At 39.1% G+C, this 27,792-nt stretch overlaps 3 protein-coding genes across 4 annotated transcripts; 1 reads left to right on the top strand and 2 right to left on the bottom strand.

Moving 5' to 3' along the window:
* Positions 1-661: 661 nt before the first annotated feature.
* Positions 662-11,449, top strand: LOC112540281 (uncharacterized; the record flags this gene model as incomplete). Its single annotated transcript, XM_025164621.2, has 4 exons — positions 662-1,017; positions 2,196-2,406; positions 4,083-4,185; positions 11,022-11,449. Coding segments are annotated over 4 exons (1,098 nt in total), but the record flags the coding sequence as incomplete, so codon positions are not given.
* Positions 3,080-18,836, bottom strand: B4GALT7 (beta-1,4-galactosyltransferase 7). Of its 2 annotated transcripts, XR_015794826.1 has the most exons (7): positions 18,749-18,836; positions 16,697-17,047; positions 14,794-15,019; positions 14,429-14,512; positions 14,146-14,250; positions 10,115-12,515; positions 3,080-3,187 (listed from the first exon to the last, which is right to left on the bottom strand). XR_015794826.1 is itself a non-coding variant. In XM_007420347.4 (6 exons), the coding sequence occupies exons 1-6, from the start codon at positions 18,802-18,804 to the stop codon at positions 12,360-12,362; spliced, it is 978 nt and encodes a 325-aa protein (XP_007420409.1). In that variant the 5' UTR covers positions 18,805-18,836; the 3' UTR covers positions 9,177-12,359. The 2 variants fall into 2 exon arrangements, 1 of the variants encoding a protein (XP_007420409.1); XM_007420347.4 differs by lacking the exon at positions 3,080-3,187 and having other exon boundaries at positions 9,177-12,515.
* Positions 18,837-19,201: 365 nt separating this feature from the next.
* TMED9 (transmembrane p24 trafficking protein 9) lies at positions 19,202-27,165 on the bottom strand. Its single transcript, XM_007420322.4, has 5 exons — positions 26,656-27,165; positions 26,329-26,429; positions 25,237-25,362; positions 24,961-25,107; positions 19,202-22,229 (listed from the first exon to the last, which is right to left on the bottom strand). Exons 1-5 carry the CDS (start codon positions 26,801-26,803, stop codon positions 22,080-22,082), a joined length of 672 nt encoding a protein of 223 aa, XP_007420384.1. The 5' UTR covers positions 26,804-27,165; the 3' UTR covers positions 19,202-22,079.
* Positions 27,166-27,792: the final 627 nt, after the last annotated feature.

Genomic DNA, 27,792 nt, shown 5'->3' with positions numbered 1-27,792 from the left:
CAACATATATTTAGCTCCTGGCTCCCCTTAAGAATACCAGTTATTATTAATTATATTTGTTTGCTACCCTTTTTTCAGATTGGCTCAATCACCGTTCCTCCTTTATCCTTAGAGCGACCCTGCTGTGTTGGCTTCAACAGATAGAAAGGGATTAGACTTAAGAGTGGACCTATGTTTGTTGGCTGATCTCTGCCCTATGGAAGTGCCCTCCTACTGGGCTTTTTCACTGTGCGTCTTCTTTCCCTTCTCATGCCCTTCCTTCTCTGTTATCCAGATACAGGATTGACCTTGGAGTTCTTCCACCTGTTCTCTCATTCCAGACTAAATCAATTTCTCCAGGGTATGGGTACAGCCTTCTCTTCCTTGAAGAACATAGCTCTCGCATTACTTTTGGAATTAGGGTTTAGCCATGCCCACTTTCATGTAGCATCTACTTTTTGCATATCTGCTGTAGAAAGATAACCTGGTTACCAATTCCTATATTCCTGATTGGCTACTGCAAACAAAAATGCTGCCAGAGACAGAAGTTAGTTTTCTGCCACTTACCATGTTGTTTTCTTATTTTTCCACAAAATAATATTAACCCAGTTAACTTCAGCTATATCAATGACTTTCCCCAGTTTCCTAAACTCAGTATAATGATGATGATCGATGATGTCTTTGTAGGGTTGATGAGGACCTGGAGAAAGAGAAGGCCTGGCATCCTACCCATCTGCAACTGACAGTTCTGCGTGCCTGCTCCCTGCGCCCGAAGGGAAGCATGGGCACCAGCAACCCTTATGTTGTGATTCAGCTGCAAAAGCAGAAATTTAGGACATCTGTAGCACCACACAACCTGAGCCCTGAATGGCATGAAGAGTGTACATTACAGCTGCCTTCTGTGCTGGATGACTCAGAAGAACATGGGCTTATCCTTACTGTCATGCACCAGTCTGTTCATCACTTCAACCAATTCCTAGGCAGGGTCAATTTGCCTCTTGCCCAACTTTTTCAGGACAAAACAAAGAGGAGAAACGAGTGAGCACAACCAGTCCTGTATCAGTTTAGGAGAAATAAGCAGACTTTACCTATCTGAGCCACAGAATAGGATCAGGGGAGAAGGTATGGGAGGATACAACATGGAAGTGATGGCCCTGAATTTGCCTAGCCTTAGAGAAGTGGACAACACCACAGGAGACAATTCAGGAAAGAATTATACAACCAGGGACTGCCACACGAATGCTTCATACGCTCTGTCAATATGCAATCAGGCAGTAAGGAAAACCAACTATAAGCAAAGGCAACATTCACCACTTAGTTTCTTTAAATGCTGCACATACATTAAGAAGTTAGAATGATGTGCCTAATTTTGGCAGGAATACTAGTAGGTACTGGATGGAAAGGGAATGGGCTAACAAAAAGATCATACACTCAACAAGTAGTTATCAAGCTGTGGAAAATGGGAAACCCAGATGCACGATTTGCCTGGCTCTATGTGCAGCAAACTGGACATTTTACAGTCTGAACTTCATGATAGGGCACATAAATGGATAAAAATATTCAGTGAATTGTATTTGATAGCAGCAGCAAAGTCAAAACAGAAACTTTGCAGGCCATCAGACCTTGTTAAATGTTGGGTATCGAACTACTCCTGTCTCATTTACAATCTTGGAAAATGGAACAGAATCATTCTTAGCACTTGACAGGCTGATACAGATTATCTGTTTATAATATGATAACACACACGTAGTAGGCTAGTACTAATTATCACCAACATTCACCAGCAACATGCCATTAAACAATGCCCTATAACACAGATGAAGAACCTGAGTTTCTAGGGCTGCATACTGCCCCTGAAAATTTAGGGACAGAGACCCTCAAACATTTTTACCAACTTGTCACTTTTAAAAAGGGAGAAGAGGAAAACTATTATATTCATGACTAAAAAGTAATAATATTAGCTATATTTAATTTGAATTAATTGTAAATACATTTAAATTTAGTTTTTGTCCTGGTCACATCCACTACCTTTTGGCCCATGGTCCTTTGTATGCAATTCAATAACTTAAGTATTGTCCATGGCTGAGAAAAAAGACTACCCCCCCCTTTTTACAGGGTCGTTTAAAAACATCAAGAAACTGCTTGAAATGGCAGTAGCACTGAAGAGAAGAATAGTAAGACTCCAGCAGTAAAGGTAATTGCATTTTCTTCTGCAGGTGGTTTGTGTTGCAATCTCGACCTGGAAAGAAAGAGAAAATCAGAGGACAGTTGCAGCTTGATATCCAATTCTTACAGATCTCATCACCAACCAGTGAGCCAGCACTGAACTCTCCTGGAACTTGGACCTTCTTCACCAGATTCTGTGGAAGCAAGAAGGGCAGGAAGTACAAAGTATACAAAGAAACTCCATCTCAGTCATCTAGCTTGGTATGTCCAACAGGATGGAACTTCTTTTGTTTTCTTCTGCAAATGTAAACTGAGAAAACATTTAAGCATTTTCATTTATGTTGAAAAATGTTTAAGCTCATTTTACTTGCTTGCTTATTTATTTAAATCAATTTGAATGATGCACAACTCACAAACTGCAACTCTGGGCAGCTAACGTAGGATTAAAAATCAGAACAGCACCATCAAGATTAAAAAAAAACAAAAACCCTGAAAAGGAGAACATAACCAAGGCCAACCCACAATTATTCAATTCACCACCCTGATCCAATGACAGGAGAAAATCCAGATTTTCAAGGAAGGCCAACAGGACCGGAACCATCCAAATCTCAGGGGTATGATGTTCCAGAGGATGGGCACTGCAATAGAGAAGGAATGTCTCCTGGGTCTCCCCAGATGACACCATTTTATAGAGGGGACCTGGAACATGCCTATTGTTGGATGTCACGGGATGGACAGATCCAGTTGGAGATGGGTAGTTCCATTAGTAACCCAGCCTTATGCCATGAAGGGCTTTATAGGTGGTAACCAGCATCTTGAATTGCACCTGAAAGCCTACTAAGAGTCATTTCACTTAGTAAAGCAGTGGTGTTACATGGACATACCATGGTGCTCCCATAATTACTCACACTGCTGCATTTCAGATCAGTTGCGGCTTCCAGATAGTCTTCAAGGGCAGCCCCAAGTAGAGTGCATTGCAATAGTCCAACCTGCTGCTGCTGCTTTTGTTTTCTTCTGAATATGTAAGCACTGAAAGGAAAATCTGAGAAGACAAAGGCATTTTTAACATATGACAAAGTAATTTTGCTTTTCCTACATCTATAATTTCAATGCAAAGCCTTTGTTGGTCAGAATATATATAAATAATTAGAAATAATTATCTTCTATTTCCATCCCATGTTAACAAAGTTCCTAAAGGACTGGAGGTGGTCTTAGAATCACAGCTAAAAACAGCATTGGTCTAAATAAATCTAGTAATCTTGGTTTAAATATGTGCTAATTTGGTAGAGAATTTTATTGCCCAAGTTCAGTAACACAGATCAAGGGCAAGATATTCTTTGGTTCTCCAGCTGTTATTTAACTCTAATTCCCATCAGCCTGAACCACTGTAGCTAATAGTCATGTGTAATGGGAGTTGCACTTCAACAGCAGCTAAAGAGCCCTGCATTTTCCAGTCTTGAGATAAAGACTTCTTGAGCTGTGTGAATCAGCAAATAAAATATAATCTACAGGAGAAACGTTATTTCCCTTCTCCCTCAGTTTCTATTATAAAGCAATTCTGTAACCCAGTTGAAATGCTAACTGCTTTAAGGCTTAAGGAAACCTGATTGCAGTGTCCAAATAACATGCTATATCCAATAAATAAATCCTGTTATGACTTAATGGGGTGGTTTGGTTCATACATGATACTGATAATTGCTGAGTTTCCACAAATAGACTGAATCACAAGCCAGCTAATCCCAGTTTAGCCTATTCTTAGCATGTATCTCACTGTGTACATTATAACCAACTGGGCACTGGGCAATGATCCTCTTTGAGGAAATCACAATTAAACAGGGAGCATAAACTCAATATACAGTATATGTATTGCACATACAAACACAATGTAACTCTGAGATGGCTGCAATGTTCATGTACTGTATGCTTCTTTTATCCAGGCTAACAATGAAGATTCGTCATCTTCGAGCATCAGCACTGAGCTGGAGGCTTCAGCAGAGAAACCTGGAGCCAGTCTTGGCAGTTCCTTGCATATGGCAACAGGTGAATAATTAAGGAACTATGCCAGCTGTACAAAGCAGCTTTGCAAAATGCCCTCAGCAACTGAAGGGAGTTAAAAACCCTTTCTTCAATTAATCGGTTCTTTCCCCTTGCTTTTGGCTGATCTACTGCCTAATATAACTTGAGGGCATAAGGCTAAAGAAGGCTCTGATAGTTCATATCACTGGCAAGTGCTAATTCCATCCTAACTTCAGAGCTGTCATTATTCCTCAAAGCTACTGTATCTCTAAACAGATTTAAAAATACACACTAGATGCTATTAATTGTAAGATCCTAATTATTTTATATTCAGCTAGCAGTGACTACAGCTCATTGACTCAACAGTACCTTTCATTACTTTGATAATAAAATGTAACTTAAAGAACCAGAGAGGTGAATGTCAAGAGTATACAGCTTTTAATTACCCCATCACACTGGCTCCTTTGCTTTAGGAACCATCAGGTCTGACAGGTTCACATTGCTGAACATTATGACCTGGAAACTCATGATTAGAGAACTGTTTTCTACAGTCCCAGAGTCGTAAAAAAAGTTGCTCTTTTGCATTATGGGGCAATTTGGATAAAAATAGGTACAGAAGATTGGCCCACTTTTCACTACTGGGCAAACATTCAGCAAACATAAGAAGGAAAAACCACTTTTTAAATGGAAGATGAATAACAAGTTGTTGTTATAGGAATGTAAAAAATAACTATAGTTCTTTTTAAAATAAGTACAACTTCAGGAATGCCGGAGACAGCCACATGGGAGACAAGTAAAGCTTATGAGAAATTATTATGAGATTTGCAACAATTCTGAAGAAAAAATACAACAGACGGAAATCACAATTAGAAGAAAAAATAAAAAACTAGAACAAATCCAAACTGACAGGTATTAAGATAATTGTATAAAGTTATACAATTAGACTTATTAGGAATGAAAGAACCCCAAAGATAAAATGTGTCAAACAAAATCATTTTGAGAATGCAAATATTTGAGGAAAACTTTTAGCATACCAAATTAGAAAAGAAAAAAAAACAATAAAGAAAGGGAGCAAATTGTTATATATATAAGATCAGAAATCACAGAAGAACTTGCAGAATTTTTCAAGAAATTATATTCTAGGCACAATATCAACAAAGATTTGAACACATATATTGATTATTTAGTGTACAAAGAATTTAACGAATAACATAGCCAAATGTTAAGAAAATTCATTAACTATTCAAGAAGCAATAAAAACAAAAACATCTAAGATTGACAATTGTCAGGCCCATATGGGCTGGCAGCCCAGTGCTGTAAAATGTTAGAGGAAGAACTGCTGGAAACATTGGTAAGGACAATGAATGAAATTAAAGAGACAGAAACAGTGCCAAATACATGGGAAGAAACATATATAACTTTGATTTACAAAGAAAGGAACGATCCAGAGAAACCTCAGTTGTATAGACCAATTATAATGTTGATTATAGAACATTTAATACTAAAGTACTAGCTGAACATTTGAGGTAGTGTATTTCTGAAATGATACCTACAGATCAAACAGGCTATATTCCCAAGAGGAAAATGAAGGACAATACAGTAATAGATTTATAATAAATGCATTAGAATATCTCAGCAATAAGAAAAAGAAGGCAGTAGTAATATTTTTAGATGCAGAAAAAGCCTTTGACAACTTGGAGTAGTCATTAGCAGTATTAAGCAAAATTAATACAGGACAAGAATTTAAAACTTGAGTGAAGAGTATATATCAATGGCAAACAGCAAGTGGTATACTCTCTACAAGTTTTCCAATAAACAAAGGCACCAGGCAAGGATGCCCACTTTGTTCCTTATTATTTGTAATTGCTTTAGAAGTTTGGCAGACAAGATCCAGAAAGACAGACAAATATTTCGGTCAAATTCAGGGAGAAGAATACAAGTTGAAATGCCGTGCAGATGGTAACTACAGTGGTACCTCTACTTACGAACTTAATCCGTTCCGTGACTCTGATCGCAAGTCAAGCTGGTCGCAAGTTGAAGTAAATTTTCCCATAAGGTTCAATGTAATTACCGTTAATCCATTCCGGTGTCCACGCACCACGCATCGGGGCAGAAAAACGGCCGCTGACCACGTGGCAGGGCGGAAAAATGGCCGCGGACCACGTGTCAGGGGCGGAAAAATGGCCACGGACTACGTGGAACGGGTGGAAAATGGCCGCAGACCACGTGGAACAGGCGGAAAAATGGCCGCGGACCACGTGGAACGGGTGGAAAATGGCCACGGACCACGCGGCAGGGTGGAAAAACGGCCGCAGACCACGTGGAATGGGCATAAAAATGGCTGCGGACCACGTGGAATGGGCGGAAAATGGCCGCGGACCACGTGGAATGGGCGGAAAATGGCCGCGGATCCGGTTCGTAAGTAGAGGTGAGTTCGTAAGTAGAGGTAAATTTTTGGGGCCAGAACTGGTTGCATCTCGAAAAATTCGTAAGTAGGGGCGTTCGTAAGTAGAGGTACCACTGTACATTATGCAATCAGACAGCTGATGAAAATACTTTGGTGAATTCTCCAGATACAAAATCAAAGATAACAAGATATTTAACTCCAGAAGACTTTTTTTTTAAAAAATCTGGTTGTGAGATTGTTTTATTTGTTAAAAAAAAACCCAGTGAATTATTTCAGACTTTGTCTGACAGGATGCAATAAAGACATCTTTCAGAACAATTATGATAAATTATGGAAAGAAATTTTAAAAAAAATTGAAAGGTGGAAAGATCTAAAACATTCTGGGCTAGGACTTATCAGGGCAATAAAAATGAATATACTACCCAAGATAAATTTATTTCAAATGGCATAAATTCCAATCTCAGACAAAACCTTACAGGATTGGCAAAGAATGGCAAGAGATACAGTACTGTGCAAAAGTTTTAGGCAGGTGTGAAAAAATGCTGTAAAGTAAGAATGCTTTCAAAAATATATATTGTAATTGTTTATGTTTATCAATTTACAAAATGCAAAGTGAGTGAACAAAAGAGAAATCTAAATCAAATCGATATTTGGTGTGACTACCCTTTGGCTTCAAACCAGCATCAATTCTTACACTTGCACACTTTGTACCCTTGCAGAAAGTCAGGGATCTTGTAGGATTAGAGTCAGGTGTATGATTAACCAATTATACCAAGCAGGTGCTAATGATCATCAGTTTCATATGTAGGTTGAAACACAGTCATTAGCTGAAACAGAAACAGCTGTGGAGACTTAAAACGGGGTGAGGAACAGCCAAACTCTGTTACTAAGGTGAGGTTGTGGAAGACAGTTTCATTTCACAGGTCATCCACCATGGCAAGACTGAGCACAGCAACAAGACACAAGGTAGTTATATTGCATCAGCAAGGTCTCTCCCAGGCAAACATTTCAAAGCAGACTGGGGTTTCAAGATGTGCTGTTCAAGCTCTTCTGAAGCACAAAGAAATGGGCAAGATTGAGGACCGTAGACGCAGTGGCTGGCCAAGGAAACTTAATGCAGCAGATGGAAGTAATGAATGAAGTAATGAAGTAAGTAATGAAGCAGATGCATCATGCTTACTCCTCTTTGACATCAGAAGACGTCCAGCAGTGCCATCAGCACAGAACTGATGGAAACCAGTGGGACCCAGGTACACCCATCTACTGTCCAGAGAAGTCTGGCCAGAAGTGGTCTTCATGGAAGAATTGCGGCCAAAAAGCCATACCTCCGACGTGGAAACAAGGCTAAACGACTCAACTACGCACAAAAACATAGAACTGGGGTGCAGAAAAATGACAGCAGGTGCTCTGGACTGATGAGTCAAAATTTGAAATATTTGGCTGTAGCAGGAGACAGTTTGTTTGCTGAAGGGCTGGACAGCGGTAGAAGAATGAGTGTCTGCAGGCAACAGTGAAGCATGGTGGAGGTTCCTTGCAAGTTTGGGGCTGCATTTCTGCAAATGGAGTTGGAGATTTGGTCAGGATCAATGGTGTCCTCAATGCTGAGAAATACAGGCAGATACTTATCCATCATGCCATACCATCAGGGAGGCGTGTGATTGGCCCCAAATTTATTCTGCAGCAGGACAACAACCCCAAACATACAGTCAACGTCATTAAGAACTATCTTCAGCATAAAGAACAAAGAATCCTGGAAGTGATGGTTTTGCCCCCACAGAGCCCTGATCTCAACATCATTGAGTCTGTCTGGGATTACATGAAGAGACAGGAGGATTTGAGGCAGCCGACATCCACAGGAGATCTGTGGTTAGTTCTCCAAGATGTTTGGAACAACCTATCTGCCAAGTTCCTTCAAAAACTCTGTGCAAGTGTACCTAGAAGAATTGATGCTGTTTGGAAGGCTAAGGGTGGTGACACCAAATATTGATTTGATTGGGATTTCTCTTCTGTTCGCTCACTTTGCATTTTGTAAATTGATAAACATAAACAATTACAATATATATTTTTGAAAGCATTCTTACTTTACAGCATTTTTTCATACCTGCCTAAAACTTTTGCACAGTACTGTATATATGGAGCAGGAAAAAAAATGAGAGTAAGACTTAAAATTTTGCAAGATTCAAAAGAAAAAGGTAGCCTTGCATTCCCTAACTTTAAATCATATTTTTGTCCATCATGGATAACAATGGATAAAATCCCCAAATAGCAGAATATTAATCATAGGAGCTGGCTTAGCCAATGGACTTCATAGATATCTATGTTATAAAGAAAATGTTATAAAGAAACAAAAGAATAAATGAATTTGAAGGAATGTATTATAAAACAAAGTTTGATAAAAATATGGAAGAATAAAAAATGATCTCAAGAAAGAAGAGGGGACTTTGAGAAAGAATTTGAAACACATACAAAACCAATATCACTTATTAAGACATCTACAATATATAAATTGTGATTGAATTATGACATGGAGATAAAACAAATCAAAAACTGAATGATAAAGTGGATGTAAAATTTCAAAGATATAATCACAGTACAACAATGGGAAGAGTTATGGAAAAGAATCAATAAAATTTACTCCACATTATAATTTAAGGGAAAATTGGTACAAAAATGATTTACAGATAATAATGACCAAGATAGAGAAATCACATAACAATAAACACTGGAAACATCATAACAAAGAAGGAACCATGCAGTGGATATGTAAAAAAACCTTCAAAAACTCTGGAAAGAAATACATCAAAATATTCAGAAAATCCTAAGAATAAAATTTGAACTGAAACCACAAATATTTTTATTGGGTACAATCTCAGAAAACATAAATGAAAAATATCACAATTTACTAAGATAGATGCTGACAGCTGCAAGCACAATGTGGCATAATGCTGGAAAAGAGGAACTTTGCCGACAATATCAGATTGGGAGGCCACAAGTGGAGAATGTGCAGCAATGGCAAAATTTAGTGTGCACCTATAATAGAAGTCTAACCAAATTTAAGTAAGAATCTATCCCATATATACTACACGTTACACAGCAGGGCAAATTTAGACATTTGGAATATGGTTTCAAGGAAATACATTAGGGGACAAAAAATAACAGATGAGAGAACTTAAACAGAAACTACCAATAATCTTCAATGTCCAATGTAAAGAATAAATATCTAGGTTGTGGTCAGTGGTTGGGGAAATGGTAGGGAAGAAGAGAATGTGTTACTAGAGAGTTCTCCCATGTTTTTATTTGCTTAGTGTAGCTTCTCTTTGTTCTATTCTATTGTCACTAATATAGATTTCTTTCATTTATATTATACTATTTTAACAATAAAGACATATTTCAAAGTAAAAAAAAAACTAAAGAAAGAATCATGCAACACATATGCACAAAGCATTTTCCCATGAGGAGCAAACCTGGATCAGTCAGAAGTTCAGTATACATCAATAGCAAGTTAAGTGATAGATCCTTCTCACTGCTGCTCTGTTTAAAGCTCACCTCTCCACTGTTATTCCTATCAGTGTCCATTTCTTGGATATCCATTCCATTCCATTCCATTCCATTCCATTCCAGACTGCCAAAGACCTTGCGCTGTCCACTGGTCCCTTATGTCCCAATTTGTGTGGCCGCAGACTCACACCCTATGGCTCCAAGAAATGCAAGATACTGTTTTTGCCAAGGGAACTTAGGCTTGTCCCTTTGAATATATCATGCAATTTGCTTGAACTATATTAACTGATTGCACTCTATATTTTCCCCCAAATCTGGAAGATCTGAATAAGGACCATACTGGCATGGGGAAAAAAAAAATAAGAATGTGAGACAAGAGGCAGGTACAAAAACTTACAGGACAGGGGAAAACAGAGACCTACTGAACCCCATTTTGATTTCTTAGCATCTAAGAGTTTCTTGTTAAGGCAAATACATTGTTCTTAAATTCAAGTTTCCAGATTCTGTAATGAGTAGAAAATATAGGAAGGTGGCTCCTGGAAAATCTCTGCCCCATCTTATGGGAGCCTTTTTTCCCTACAGATCTGCAATGTAGCATGGCAACACAGTGCTTATGGATGCCATCAAACCTGCTAGGCCATTAAATTATCTGACTTCCATTTATATATTTTTAAAAAGTCAGAAGCAAATCTCGTAAGACCTATGTATACTTTCATGAGATCTCATGAGGTTTTGGCCATTTTGTTTACATTTTATATACAACCATATTCTGTTAGGCAAAACCCCAAAATGGTCCCTACTGCCTGAAAAGATTCCCAACTCCTGATACAGCATCTATGAAATACCCCTCAGTCACAAGCTAAATATATATATATTTTTAAAAGATGAACACTCTTTGGGAGGCTTAGGATATCACAACTCTGTAACCCTTTTACTTCTACCTTATCCTGTACAGCAAGCTCTGTTGGAAAGAAATCTATATCCAAACCCCAACTGCAGAAGCTCATCTCATGTAACTACAAAGAACTTCCCTCCGATGTTATGAATACAACACAGTCTGAACATCCAAGTACCTTGGAACAGTTCAGTAGCATCTTTAGTCAACAGCCCAAGAAGAAATCGAAACCCCTGAAAGAGGAAAGAAGTCCAGAGGCAGCAGGCATTTCTATGGAACCCTGGCAAGCATCTCTTCCACCCCTTCATACTATAGGACACAGTGATATTCCCCCAAGGGCTCAGACCCTCCATCTCTCTACAGTGAATCTTTCACAGACCACTAATATTGCTCCAGCCAGCTCTGTGACCAGCCGCTTCCACAGATGCCGAATACAGCTGCATAGGAGTTATCAGTTCTGTCGTAGATGTTTTGGAGTGGGGTCTTGACCATATCATATTAACTCTGTCTCTATCTCTCTCAGTGAAAAAAATGTACCTCCGTATCCAGAAATATACAAATGCATCATATTCAGATAATATATGTGTATGTTCTGGCATCTAGTTTCTTTCACATTAAGGAGTGTTGGGAAAAAATTAAAGAGTCATCTTAAAAGAGAAAGGTGGGTTTAAGTCAGAATTCCATTACTACAGAATTAGAAAATTTGGTACTATTAGTAGCAATGCCTAAACTTGAAAACATCATTCACACACATCCCAGTTGTAATATCCTTTCAATCCATTTGTTCAATAGCTGTATTTCAATCAGACAACAGCCTTTATAGTTCCAAAGATCTGAAAATGGGATGAATTAAGATGGTCGGCCATGACTTCCTGGTGTCATAAAGCAAGGTATGCACTATCAAGAGGTACCAGAAAAAGAATGGGGTATAAGGATAATTTATAGCAGATATTTATGCGTATCTTATTACAAGAGAAGCAAATGTCTAACAGTCCTTTGAGTATTAGCCTGGATAAAGAAATCTCCAAGTGCTGGCTGGTAGAGAAACCATGATTTAGTCCCTGTAGTGCCTCTTAGTTCACAGTTTCTTCAGATTGTTGAGATGAAGGTACCCAAGACAATATCCTTCTAACTGACAGAAAGGCACTCGGCTTATTTAATGTTTCCATCACCATGCATTTGTTGCCACCTTGCAGTATCCATGTGGAAGAAATAATGCCCTGCATTTGCTTTATCAACTATGTGGATCCTCAGTTCTTTTTTTAACCACTTTATCCTGGCAGCTATGCCGAGTTGTTGGTTCCTATAGAAGGAACTGCCATCTGAGAGCTGAGCTGCAATTCTGGCCATGAGCTGCTACAGCAGCAAACAAGACAGACAATCTGTACAGTAGGCACATCAGCCAAATGTGCACCAGGGAGTCTCACTGGAGTCGCATTCTAGCAAGATATTGAGAACTGTGCAGGGTGCTCCAGCCACACTCAATGAGGTGCGTGATTCTATTCTGTATTCTAGGTTAGTCAAACCTCCAGTACGGTCTACCTTGAACTGCTCCTGTGAAAAGAAAAATGTCATGTTATACAAAAAAGTCAACAATAGAAAATGATACCAACATGGTATCATTCAATCACGTGAATTTTGATCAACATTTAGAATATTCATAACAAAAGCTATGGAATTTGACACTAAAAATACTAGAATTATGGCATCAAAAGCTCCAAGGCTGCAAATTATGCAAGCTCTCTATAAATTAGTTTACATATATCACATACACTGTATGGAGAACTTATCAAGTTTAGCAATTTAGCAAGTTTAGCAATCCTTTTATAAAGAACTAGAAAGGAGAAATTTGCATCAATTTAGGAAGGTTTGATTTCTAAATACTAGAATCCCATTTTAGAGGTCATTTTAGTAAAACGTATCATTGCTGCTTTTGAACTGTCTCTGTAACTAATTTTTTTTTAAACAGGACTAAATTCACTATTTCACAGTGAAATCACAAACTTGCAAATTTCCAGATTTTGTGGTTAAAAATAATAGGTATACTTTTTCACCAAAACAGAGGGAGAAAAGGGGAATGGAGGAGGTATTCCTTACCTTCATGGAAATTCTGTTTGCACTAATTGTTAGTATTTTCTTTTTAACTGTGACACAGACTTTTGGACATTTTGTCCATGGTTAGTGTTGCACGGAGAAGGTACTTCTTAAAACACATCACAATACCTGCTTTTTATTGCAATATCTAACATTCAAGCTGTGTGTGTGTGTGTTTTCACACATACACACACACACACACAAATATGTGGGGGGAGGGTATACATCCACACATATATAGATACATATTCTTTCTGTTAGGGATAAGACCAGCTTTAATATAAAAAGATGGTGCAGAAACAGCAGCAATGGCTTGCAAATGCTAATAAATATGTGAAAACAATTAATGCTCCCCATAAATATTTTTCTGTAACAATACAGTTTATTAGAGAACATTTATCTTAGTCCTTAGCTAAAAGCACCTTGATTTTCCCATTAACTATTTTACTTAGGAAAACAAATATTTGCTAGGTTTACATCATATGCATGGTTTGTTTTGATCACAAAGCATGAATTCAAATATTTTAAAGATGGAACTCACTTATTAATGGCACACTAGAGAGAACATTGGAGAGAAACAGACTTCAGATGAAAGGGCATAATGGGAAGTGATATTCATTGTAAAAAAACATACCTATTTGTCTCTAATGCTAATATTATTTGCTTTATTAAAGCCATAAATGTGTGTTCCATTCAATGTGTTAAGAAGTCAGAATTACAATTTCCACCGTACTGAAATAAAGACATTGGAGTCTTTATTTCATGACTTCCTGACTCAGTATGTTTCTAAAATAGCCCCCCTCCTACCCCTAATACAACAATAGGGAGGTATAGGATTAAGGAAAGTTGGCTGGAGAATGGGCAATGTGCAGCCCTTAGGGGACTACGACTTTACATCTTACTACTGGCCATGGTTGCTGCAGCTAATGGAAGCTGAATGCTGAATGACATTTGGAGATGCAGATTTGCCCACTTCTTGTAGGTGACAGGTAACCGATTAAGAGGAGAATTTAGCTTACTACAGTCTAAAGACAACATTTTCCAACTCCAAGATACACCTTTTATCCATTTCTCAAATAAGAAACTCCACCTGTTTCTGGGAAGCAATACGCTTCTGATCCCTTTTGCGCCAAGCTGGATCATGCAGATGCTGGAATGTCTTATATCCACTTGTAATACCTAAGGGTCGGAAGAGCTGAAATGAAGAATGATGGAGCCTATGTGAGCCACTTGTCTGAGGACAGAAATCTCTGTTCAACTAAACAGCATCATACTTTGGGAATTGGGGAAAGAGGTTCAGAGCAGGCCCAGATCACACTGAGCACTTGAATCCCAAGGTCCCAACTCCCGCTACAAACATGATTCATCCTCACTTGAAGTCCAGCTGCTCTGATGCGGCGATAAAATTCATCATCTTCCCGGCCCCAACCCCAGAAACGGTTGGACATTCCATTACACTGAAACAATAATAAGGCAGTTAATCCCAAAATTATTTTCCTTTTAATAATATTTGGGACTTGAAAGATTAGAAAATGTGTGGTTCTGAGGCATAAACAGCGCTATTCTCTCAACACTTCATTTCCAGGATTATGGGCCTTTTATCTACAAAAATTTTTTTTGTCTAGCAAGTAGACAAAATATGATGCCAGTGTTCCTTTAGATGGAGCATAATTAGCAAGGTCTTCTCTTTTGCAAAAAGTCCAGGAATCTCTTCTGTAAGAAAGAAGTGGTAACTTACCATTCGATAGTGTTGCTTGGTGAGCAGCAAGATGCCCCCAACATAGGTGCTATAATGATAGAGAGGGTGCAGCTCAGGTGATGCCACGTGAAAAGGACCAGCAGCTGGGAAGCTATAGTCCAATTCCTCATTGAGAGGTAACAAATCCACATCATGCATGGCAATGTAGTCTGTGTCATTGCCACTTTCCAGAAAACCCACGTTGATCAGAGATGCTCGGTTAAATCTGCCCAAGAGATCAATGTGAGAAGAGTGGACCTAAGTCACAAAATTCTACCCAGGCAGGCTGAATTACCTCCCTGCCAGAATTGCTCAATATAGGTAGCATCTGGCCATTACTATGCTTTATTTATTATCATTGGCAAATCTTTAATCTACAATATACCTAACAGGCATACAGAATATTTAACATAGGAGAAAATCAACTGAAACTAAAAAGACAATTATTGCTGGAGATGTGGTACTCAAACTGCAATTGTCTGCTATACAGTAATGGCTCCCTTTTGGACAGAAGTTATTTACATATTAATTTTGATCCTGAAGACTCACTGGCTTTTGGAAATGCTTATTCTGAATTATATATGTGCAATTTGGAGACGTAATGGAAGACAAGAAAAATAGATATTGCATGACATTATGGTCACAAAAAAGTAATAGTACAAGACTGAAAGGACATCCATTGTCCATCAGTGAAACAATGGTCTGAAGAACTCAATTCTTTCTATGTATCTGAATGGGAACATTATTGCCAGAATTCTGTTTGGAGACTAGAAATTTGAACTGCAAACACTACTTAATATGCTTACATTCTAATTTTTCCTACTGTTGATTTAAATATTGATAACTGTGCAACACAACAGGACTATGTACGTACGAGATGTATGCTTTTGTGCTTTTTCTTCTTTTTTGCCTATAATAAATACTTTTAAAAGTATGTAATTTTTTTGTATGTTCGGGCATCTATTGTTTTGAAATCAGTTTATCATATTATTGTTTATATTTTCTTGTGATTAGTTCTGATCATTCACTTAAATGTAACCAGTAAAAATGGTTTAAAAATACTTTAAATAAATTATTTGTAGGAAAGAAAAAAAAAGGAAATTAAATATTAAATTGGAAAAGTGATATGCATATCTTCCTGATATGTACCTAAACATATCAATCTGTAGCTAATTCCTTACATTGTTATAGTTTCAGAAAAACAAAGGGAAGACTTTTAACATGAGTACCAGAACCAGTTTCAGACATAAACCAAACCCTGGTCTGAAAGCCTCTACTGGAGTAATAAACAACATGACTGGAAAAAAAAAACCACTGTGGCATTCTTAACAGCATATAGCTGAAGAAATACTAGTTTAAAATAAAAGGCCAGCTGCTATTTTCACTTTTTGGTGTAAAAATAATGCTCATCTTCTAAAAAATTAAAATTGTACAGTGTCATACACAGAGAATGGGTATTCTGTTGTAATTAGAATATCAGAAAAAAATACTGAATGCTATTTTGGGATTGGGGATATTTGATAACATCCAGTAATTACTGGGAGACAGAAAGAGAGATAATGATTTCAAGCTTGATCCCCAACTTACACAGCTCCCTTGTGTTAAGAAGTACAAATGTTTTCTTTCCAGTAAAACAGATGACCAGTTTCTGGCTCTTTCATTTCAATGTCAGACCCAAACCATTTTGAAAAGGGAATGTATGAAATCCAGAGTACAGAATAAGTTGCAGAGACAGATTCTTTCTGGATGTGTTTGGCAATAACTCCTGTAATTCCCAATAAGCATGAACTGGCCTGTGGATTATGGGAGTTGTTCAACACATCCAGAAGGCATCACTTTGGAAGGCTGGCAAAGAGAAAAAAGCATGAGGATAGGATTCTAAATCACCCATATCTTAAAGTACCTGTAATGATCCACCTGGTTGAGTATGAAGATATGATGACGAATTTTCTTCCTGCTGAGGAAGCGATGCATATGAGGTACAAAGGTCAGCAGCTCCTCAAAACGCTCTCGGAAGGGAACTAACACCGCCAAGTGATGTAGTCCCCATGATGGATCATCAGGTGTCTGAGGTAGAGGCTCAAATACACAGGGTTTCTGAGGCACCGTTACCTCAGCTGTTTGACTTCTAGACTCATCCCCTGAGCAACTGAATTGCAGCCACAACAGGGAGAGAAAACCCAGCAATAGCACAATAAAGAAGAGCTGAAAGAGAGAGCATTTCCAGGGTAGAATGCCCAGCAGCCGGCAAAACCTGAAGCAAAATCAAAAAAAGCAATACAACACTGTGAAAGAAGATGGGCTATTCCAAGTAAAAAAAGAAGGGAAGATAAAACAAGCTTCCACAGGCTTTTCCAGAGTAAGTATGGCCTGTAAAAGTTGTGAATGGAATTCAAGTCCAAAATAGAGAAAGATTTGGGAAAGCTATGGGGAGATAAGCATTTACAGATCCATGTTTTGCTTTAATCATGGTTTAGTCACTGCAGGGTCAGCAATGACTGAGCGCAGACAAATATATATATTCATTATATATGCATTAAGCCAAAACCAAATAATGGCTAAGTTCACACAATATGGTAATTTATTTATTTGTCAAATTTATATGGCTGCCCATCTCATGTGAAGTGACTCTGGGCAGCATACAATAAAACCTACTATTAAAACATACTACAAAACCAATTAAAAAGAATTAAAACAGTAAACATAGATAAAAACAAAATCACAAGCGGGAGAATATCACACATAATACAGCCAACAGGTGGGTTTCCTACCACCAGGGGATCCCCAGGCCTGTTGAAAAAAACATGTTTCAAGGGCTTTAAGAAAGCAATAAGGGCTGGGGCTAACCTCACGTTGGGAGGATGTTCCAGAGGGTGGGTGCCATGGCAGATCAAATCAAATCAAGAAGGACCTCCAAATTGCAATCCGGGTCTGTCTGGGGTAGTGCCACCCCATCCAGTACCAAAGATAGTAAAGTCCCAGATTCAGAAGGCCCTAAAACCCAAAGCCACACAGTCTTGCCAGGATGTTGGTTTAGGTGTTGTATGAATCTAGCCACTATGATTTATTCAATACAGTACATCAGTTTCATGTATGTCATAACACTATCTGTGAACGCCATCGGTAGCTTGCCTAAATTACCTGCTTTTGAATCACAGATTGTTCAGGTCAGATCGCATTCATGAGTTGTAACTGTACATGCTATCTATATGGGAGTAAGACCAAATGCATGCTTTCTCAAGCTATAAGACTTACTGTACTCCACCTACAGCTAGATAAATATGCATACTGCAAAACCAATCATCATGGTCCAACCTATTCCTTCATAATCATCTGAAATTAGCTCTTTTCACAGGGACATGCATGAGGTCCAGGATTCTAGGCCTCAAGCCTGCCAGTGTTTCAACCCTACAATCTGCAAACTCTTCCTCTTGTAACTTCACATTTGCAGCAGAGCTTAGGTTAATTTGGGAAACAAACTTTGCACAACCGGCAGTTTTTTTAGTTCTTGTTTAGTAATATGCTTACAAAGTTTTGAAACGGGGGCCGGGGAGTAGGGGACACTCTAGTCCTCCTCTCTCAATCCTCCCCTTATGAAATGCCTCTGGCACTAGCTCTCATAGTCCCCGTTGCAGCTTTTTCATTCATTCCTTCACTAGAATAAGCTATTATGTAGGCAAAAAAAAATTCATCCATTCGGCATACCATTGGTTCCCGAACCATTAAGCGCTTTTATGATTTAAATATCTAACAGCGTGCAAGCCGTGTCATAGTCTGGTTCATGGTCATTTTAAAAATCTGGGAGGATGGATAGGATACTTCATAAATTAAAACGAACCGCCAGAGCCCCGAGAGAAGCGGAACCATTGAGGCTTGCTTCTACAACAGCATCTCCCAAATATCTTCTCGTCCGATCTCTGTATGATTCCTCTCGCTCATATTTCATGACACTTACCCGCCGCCGCCGCCCGCCCGGCGATACATAGTCGGCTTGCGTCGAGAAAGGAACATCCTACCGACTTGCCGGTCAACACCCCACTCGGGACACGTTGGCTAGGACACCAGGTCCAACAATTATAGCACCCCTCCAGAAACGCGCTCCTTACCAGCTGTTCCGTCTAACTTTTGTTCCTAGTCGAAAATAAGCTCGTTGCTTAAGGACAAGCAACGTGAATCGCTTCAGAATGCTAGAAAGCAGAAATCAAAAGGCATGGCGAACTTTTAAGCAGCGCCGGGAGAAGGGCTCATTGATTTACGTTCATTTATTAACATTTCAGCTTTTGTTGGATGGAATTTTTAAATGTATTGAATTAAAGTCTTTAACCACGTATTAAGCATATAGTGCTAAAACGCCTATCTAGTTGCCCTCTGGCACAGAATGTAGAATGTAATAAAGATAGTACACATTTTAGAAGGAAAGAACCATTTTTAATTTCTCTCATTACAATAGCAACCAGAGTTAAGTAGCCTCAAAAAACAAAATCAAGGACAGATCATTTATTAAAATTACCCTCTCTCCCCTAAAAGCTTTAGCTATTTCTTCTCCCACTTAAATGATAACTTGTTTCAAGTATAGCAGTAAAAGTAAGGTGGCTAGAATCTTAAACTTTTCAACTGGATTGTATAGACATACTAATTTAGTGCCTTTTTGATATCTTGGATATGCCCATGAATGGCTATGCTGACTCATAATTTGGATTATAGTCCATCATACCTTGAGTGTACCAGTGTGCGAAAGTTTGGTGGTGTCATTCTAAAATGTTTAGGTTATTACAAAACTGAAAACAATTCCAAAGGCCTCCTTTTCAACACACCACATTCTAAGAACAGGGTAACAATACAAGAATCCTTCTAAAAAGCTCCCATTTTCCCAATACATCAAGGTTTCTTTCGGAATCAATCTTGGCATGTCATATAGTCCACTCAAGATTCAGATACAACTGAATGCCCACAAACAATTATTTTGAGTGGACTTCTATTCCTCAACATTGTTTGTGACTTCTAGTATATTGGATAATTGGAAACAAGTTGGAGTGAATTTGTCTGACTCAAGTTTCTTAACACTTTAAGTTCATCCTCAGGTATTTCAGCAATAAAATCACTATCCCACCTGTTTTATTAAACCAGGTACACAACACATTCATGCCATGTACAAACAAGGTTTATTAGACTCATTTAGTATCATCTGAATCACAGAACTCACTGCAGTTGCTTCTAGTTCCCTGTCTTACAGAGAGTTCTGCAGTCTGCTCAGGTAATAAACTTTATCGTTAGCATTTAGGAAAGCAAATCTTATGCATACCCATGTAGAAAAAATTTATATATTAACTGTCAAACATATGCTGGCCAAATAACACACCATCCACATAGGTTTTATGCTCACTCTTCACAAAAACTAAAAATAACACTTTCAGATTTTTATAGTGAAAAGGAGGTGTGGATAGGCAATGGGATGAACAGAGCACAATAACAGCACTTGCATTCATTCTACCAATCCTGCCATACTCTCCATTAAAAGAAAAAAAGCAAATCAGATGGTCAACATAAGCCAACAGACAATGCTTCAAGCTTATTCAGAACTAGTATTTACAAACATAAAGCAGTAACAGAACCTTCACTCTAGTTCTCCATAAATAATGGCCAGGTTCAGACAAAACAATCTGAGTGCAAAATGAATATTCTGACAACACAAAACATTCCCATCATTTTGCCACTCTCTTTTGTATACCCATATTTGAGGCCTTGACCTTGTTCAGTTTCCCTTGAGTTCCAAACTAAGAAACTGTGGCTTAAACTTTGCAGCTTAGAAGCACTGCCTGTTAGAATATGACATGTAACTATCTAGAATATAAAGAATTATAACCAGATGCACAAGGGGAGAAGCAAAATTTAGGCAGTTAATTCTTTCACTAATATAATAGAATATGGTTTACTGGCCACAAATTTTAATGTCTGATCAAAGCCATTTTTTCTCTTTCCTCCTCCCAAAATTGCATCCCCATATTTAGATGCTGAAGAGATAACAAGGGAGTGCTTCCCTAATTTTGAAAGAATAACTATGTAGAATTTGCTAGATACCCAGGAATTTGGCAAAAGAAACCCAAAGGAGACTTAAGCTACAAATATTAGCAACTTTATTTGGAAGTTCCAATGAAATCAGTAGAATTTTCTTCCAAGTAAATGTAATTAGGATTTTGTTGGCAGAGCAGCAGACACATGGATACCTGGGCATCTACAAGGACAGGGGAGATAACAAAATGTGTGTGATACTGCCATGCAAATGCCTTGACTATATACAAATATCACACACTGGGATGCAAGTAGGTGACATATGCCATAATTTTGGATTCACTGTGGTTTGCTGCAGATACCGTTGCAAATATGCCATTGAATGCTGCTACTTTAAGAGTTGCATTGCTGTAAAAGCAACTTTGCAACTGCTTATACATTCACAGTAATGAGAAAATGAAGTATCCTATCTGCCAGAAAATGGTGATTAGATGTATACAGGAAAAATTAATTTAATTCTAACAAACTATAGGAGGAGAGCATAAGTAAATTTCAATACTTATTTATCCCTTATTAGTAGCCCAGTGATCAGCATATTAACCCTGCAACACAGATTTATTTCAGAAAGAATCCTAATATGGTCCATCTATTAATTCCACAGAAGCTAATCCCCAAATCAAACTGAATCTCATCTATGACAAATATATAGAACAGGAGAAATGCAAGGACAGCCTTCAGATCTTCTCATTCAAAACATTCTCCTGAGCAATGCACTGGTGGTATTTAGAAATCAGTGCTAGTACATATATAACACAGCTAAAAACAGCAACAGTTTTCTTGGCTTTGATATATTGTGATGCTGGCTATACAAAGTTCCAATCACGTTTCAGAAGACAGTCTAATTTTGAAGAACATATTTAGCCAGAAAAAAAATTGAAGACACAATGCCTTTCTCCTCTCTCTGCAAAGACAAAACAAAACAACTCTTCATACAGAGCTAAAGAGTAGGAAGAGAAGGAGGGGTGGGCTGGTCTTGACTATCTGGAAAGAAGGCAGCAACTTCCTGGGGCCAAAACACTGCACTAAAATCACCACAGGCTGAGATGTTGAAGGGGGAAGAAGAGCTGAGGCAGTGGGAGGTAGATGGCACAAATCCTGGCAAGTAACCAGTCTGGTGGAAAGAGCCAATGAGAGAAGAGAGGATCAACGCAGACACCTGAAGTGCCAGGAACTGCTCATGGGAGAAATGCAGGCTTTGGGCTGATATTACTTCCTTTTTATACCAGCTTCTTGGCTTCAAAGAAACTCTTGAGGTGCCTCATTTGCCAAACTCCAATGACTACAAGAATGAGAGTCTGGACTATGGACCACCAGAGAACCCGCTGGTTTGTGCTTTCACTGGTTTGCCGGAAGCGCTCCTCTCGCCACTGAGAAAAGAAAGGGAAAAATACATTAACAAAACAACATTAAAATCCAATGGGATACATTTTATGGACAGATTTTGGTAAACAGCAAAATATAGAAAGCTGTGTATACCTTCAGCAATACCCTAATAACAGTAAGGCATGTGGGCTGACCTGTTCCCTTTTATGGCCTTTCCCCCACATCAGCACTTTATGGTCTGTGGTGCATGTGCACAATGGCAACTTCCCACCCCAGCTGTACATTCCAGAGAAGCTACTGAAGATTTCCACAGGGCTTCTGAGGAACTAGGAAGCTCCTTTATGCCAAGTCAGACTATTTATCCATCTAGCCCAGTACTATCTCTTGACTGGAAGAGTTCTCTAGTTAAAACTTTAACTTTCAAGAAGCCTTGTCAAAAGCTCCTCTTCAAAGATTCCTGAGTAAACTTAATGGTCATGAAATGAGGGAACACGTCCTTTTGAGAATTAGCAAAACCAAACAGTCAGAATAAGTGTAAGAGTCGCAAGACACACAAAGATCTATGTTGGGACTGATGCCTTTTAATTTGTTCATGACAACCGTGACTTAGGGTAAGCAGAGAATTGGCCAGGTTTGCAGATGATATCAAATTAGTAAGGGTAGTGGTGAAATCCAAACATGATTTATGAAGAGCTCAGACCGATCTTTTTAACTGGATGATTGGTCAACCCAATAGAAATATGGTTCAATTTAAATAAGTGTAAAACAATATACATCTGGACAAAGCACCCTAATTTCACATTTAGAGTGGTGCTTTAAAGTTTATGAACCCTTTTCAATTTTCAATATTTCTGCATGAATATGACCTAAAATGTGATCTGTTCTCCACTCAAGTCCTAAAACTTGGTAAAGAGAACCCAATTAAATAAATGAATCAAAAATTCATTCTAAGGAACTAAAGGCCTCTCTTGCATTGGCGAATGTCAGTGTTCATGAGACCGCCATTAGAACACTGAACAACAATGGTGTGCATGGCAGGGTTGCAAGAAGCCACTACTCTCCAAAAAGAACACTGCTGCCCATCTGCAGTTTGCAAAAGACCATGTGGATAAGTCAGAAGGCTATTGGAAGAATGTTTTGTGGACAGATGAGACCAAAATAGAACTTGTTGGCTTGAATGAAAAGCATTATGTTTGGTGAAAGGCAAAAATTGCATTCCAGCATAAGAACCTTATCCTATCTGGGAAACATGATGGTGTCAATATCATAGTTTGGGCCTGCTTTGCTCCCTCTGGGCCAGGACAGCTTCCCACCATTGAGGGAACTATGAATTCTGAATTGTACCAGCAAATTCTACAAGAAAATATCAGGGTATCTGTACATGAACTGAAGTTCAAGAGAAAGTGGGTCATGCAGCAAGACAATACCCAAAACATGCAAGTTGTATGACCAAAGAATGGTTAAAGCAGAAGAAAGGTAAGGTTTTGGAATGGCCAAGTCAAAGTCCTGACCTTAATCCTATAGAAATGTTGTGAAGAATCTGAAGCAGGTAGTTCATCTGAGGAAGCTCACCAACATCCCTGAACTGAAGCTGTTCTGTAAGGAAGAATGGACTAAAATTCCTCCAAGCCAATGTGCAGGACTGATCAATGGTTATTGTAAACATTTAGTGGCAGTTATTGCTGCCTAAGGGGGGGTACGGCAGTTACTGAAGGCAAAAGTTCACATACTTTTGCCACACACAAATACGTAGCTTTGGATATTTTTCCTCAATCAATGAACAAATATGTTTTTGACTCATTTGTTTAATTGGGTTCTCTTTATTTAGTTTTAGGACTTGTGTGGAGAACAGATCACATTTTAGGTCACACTTATGCAGAAATATTGAAAATTCAAGAGGGTTCACAAACTTTTATGTACCACTGTACATAGATGTGATCTGAGCTATCTGTAACTAACCTGAAAAAAAATCTCAGGGTCATAGTGGATAGTTCTCTTCAGACTTTGAGTCCGAAGAGTATGCAGTAACTGTGGAAAAGACAAATTACAGACATACTATTTTATGTCGGCATCCTGAATACTGTAGAAAGTTCTGGCTGCCATATTTGAAAAAGGATGTTGTTGAAAAAAAAGTGCATAAGACGGCAACCAAGATCAGGAGCTCAAACACTTTTCTTACCAAAAAAGCTAAAACATTTGGGACACTTCAGTGTAGAAAAATGGCAGCTGATAGGGAATATGATCAAAATATATAAAATCATGCATAGTCTAGGGAAACATTAGGATCAGAGTTGTCCAATCAAGCTGATTTAAAACAGGTGAAAAAAAGTCTTTTTTTTTCATATAGTGTATAATAAACTTATGCAATTAATTACCACAAGACGATGGCCCTAACTTGGATTGCTTTAAAAGGAAACTGGAAAATTCATAGAAACAGGTATATCAAGGGCCATCAGTTTTGAAAACTCAGTGTTAAAATATAAATTGCGGGAACAGTATGCCTTTAAACGTCACTTGTAGAGGAACAAGGACAGTACAGAGATCCACACCTCCTGCTTGACGTCTGCTGGCTTGTGTGACAATCCAAATGCTAGACTAAGATGGGCCTTGGCCTGATTCAGCAGGGCTAGTTCTATATTTTTATATCCTATATTTCAGGAAAAGAAGATTTCCTTGTTGTCTGTTGCCTAGTCCTTTAAATGGTTAAAAGTCCACATGCAGTCTGCACATGTGGCAGGTCGCACTACCACAGAGCCATAGTCCTGCCTGTCTTACCCTTTGGTAGTTTTGTTCTTTCTGGATCTGTTCTATCTGCTCCAGAAGCTGGCGAACACGCAACTGCAGCTCACTCAGCTTGTCCTTAGCTGCAATCTCAGCATAATCATTGGCATGTTCCCCAACTTGGATGTCAAGATGGACCCTCTGCAACAAAATTAAAATAACAGTAAAACTTCTGAGGTGCAAATATCAATCATAGCAAGATGCCTTAATAGCTGATGTGACAAGCAAGCATAAGAAAAAAAATCTTGTTAGTCTAAAAAATATTCTTACCAGCATGCCTCCTGCAAAAAGGGAAAACTTTGTGGAATTGGAGTGCAGGCAAATCTGATGCTCTCCTGGGGTGTGTGAAGTAAAAGTGAATCTGCCCTCTGAGCCATACTGCCGGGACAATACCACCTATAAATGGAACAGATGCATGACAGAGCACATAAGAAAACTCAGCAGATGAAAAAGATATGTATCTGGAGTTTCAGTCTGAATAAGACTGGACATTTTCTTGCAATCCTTCTTATCATGTAGCAGGTATTAAATGTTCTAAGCGCAGTCTATTTTTAGGGCATGGTTCAATACTCAGGATTTCATAGTATATACTTTGGCATCAAAACTGTAGTCCACTTATTAAATTATGAAACATATGATATTAAGTATGGGAATGAAATCCATTATTTGAAAAATGGTGCTTGAAACAGTCAATGTACTTATCTGGGGAGAGTAAGGGACAAACAGTATGGAATTTTTGTATAGTTCATCCTACATGCTGTACAACCCTGTTTCTTATTAGGGAAAATATGATTTGTTTTCTTTTACTTCTTCATGTATTTGCTAGGTAACTCATGTTATTTAACTTATTTGTGTTATTATGAGCCTTACATACTTGAGTAATCAAAGATAAAATAAAAGAGGGAATAAAGGACCACAAATGCCATTCTGTATTTTTTTCATTGCAGATTAATTTGTATCTATATTCCAAACAGGAAACTGCAACTGAAGTTTTTTGTTGTTTTTTTACAGCTCAAAAAGGAATGTCTCTTTTACTCACATATGATCAGAAAGGTGGCCAGATGATTTGTTTAGCTTTGCAAAGATACAGTAAATTGCCTAAGTATAGCAATGGAATAGAATAGATGTGAGAAAAGTACAGATCTGGGCATGAAGGAATTTGTTGGTTACATATGGTACTGGTCAAATTCCCAGGCTCAGCACGTGTGCCTGTTTACACTCACTCAATCCATTACTTTGCAGCACTTGGTTCTGGTTGGTGAGTTGAGTCTTTAAAAGAGCTTCTCCTGAATGGTCTACACGTGACAGGGCTCTCCGAGTGAGGAGTGTATCTGAAAACCCACAGACCATGCGCTAATGTACCTTTTCATCGGGGTCCTTCACTTCCACAAACATGCCCAGGCCGGGAGTGGCGGGAAGGTACTCCTCTCGCTGCTTATCATACAACTGCGTCCGGTAATTCCCTGTGTGGCAGAGGGGGAAGTTGGCCTTGAACAGCTCAACCGCTCATTCCCAAAGCCCACCATCACGTCCCATCCACACACGCTTCCCACAGCACCCCCACTCCCACCACAAGCCTCGGCACATGACTCCTCCTGCTCGGTCGCCCCTCGCGTCACCCCGCCAGTCAGCAGCCTTTTCAGAGCTTCCTCTCTAATAGAAGCAACTCCCCCATCTCCCCCCGCGCACCGATGACCATGGTCTCGTCCGGGATCTCCTCGATGAAGCATTTGCGTTCCGTTTCGCCCAGGTGGAAGTAGAGGCCCCACGCAGGGGGTGCGATCCCCGCCACAAGCAGCAACAAGAGCACACTAGACCAACCACCGGGAGCCGCCATGATGCCGCACTTGCGTCCTGCCTCCGCTCTCGCGCCACGTAATCGCTGTACAGCGAAGGGTAGGTCCCGCGCCGGTACAGCCCGAGAGACTACAACTCCCAGAGACAATCGGGAAGGAAGTGGGGGAAGCCTCGAGCGCGGATTGGAGAGCTTCCCCTTTCCTAGCCAGTGGAAGCGCCGCTATGATTAGTGGCTGGTACGGCGTGTTGAAGGCTGGGAAATTGTGGAGCAACCCCAGACCTGCGTTCTCGGCGGGCCCGCTTCTGCCCGACCCGCAAATAACTGAGCCCGGGGTTGTCCTACCATTCCAGAATTGCATTCTACTGACTTGTACCAGCTATGAAATTCGATTTTGCATATTATGAAGATGAAAGAATTGAAAGATACGTGTACGGAGTTTCAAAATTGTTCTCACATAAAAAACCCACCTTCATACTATGTGCCTGTTTTATTTTATGTCTTTGAGTCAGTGTTGACTCCTTGTGACTGCCTGGAGTAGTCCCTGCAGTTTTCTTGGCAAGATTTTCTGACGTGGTTTGCCCTTGCCTCCTCTTTCCTAGGACCCATAGAGAGTTAGTGCCCAAGGTCACCCAGCTGGTTTCATGCTTAAGGCAGGACTAGAACTCATGGTCTCCTAATTGAACAGCCCTATTGCAAACTATAAAAATATGTCCATGTGAAAAAATGTTTTTTTAAAAAAATCTGAATTCCTCCATCATTAATCCTTTTTGATTCCTAAAATTTCCCAGCATGGAATTTGCTTCCTACCCCATTAATCCAGTAATACCAAATAGAGCCCATCCACCATTCTGTTTCACTTTTTTTTTTTTTTAATCTGCGCTCAGTCGTTACTGACTCTGCAGTGACTGCTTGGACGAGGCCTTGCAGTTTTCAAAGCAATTGTTTCGGAAGTGGTTTGCCAGAGCCTCCTTCCTAGGGCAGAGCCCAGTTGGCAAGCGCAGGAGGCGGGGTTTCCATTGCTTCGCACC

Source organism: Python bivittatus, unplaced genomic scaffold, assembly GCF_059951505.1.
Source record: "Python bivittatus isolate LINGU-HERP-01145 unplaced genomic scaffold, Pbiv_v1 ctg000080_np1212, whole genome shotgun sequence".
Lineage (NCBI taxonomy): Eukaryota > Metazoa > Chordata > Lepidosauria > Squamata > Pythonidae > Python > Python bivittatus.
The sequence above is the reverse complement of the archived record's forward strand: the minus strand, read 5'-3'. Positions and strand labels throughout refer to the sequence as shown.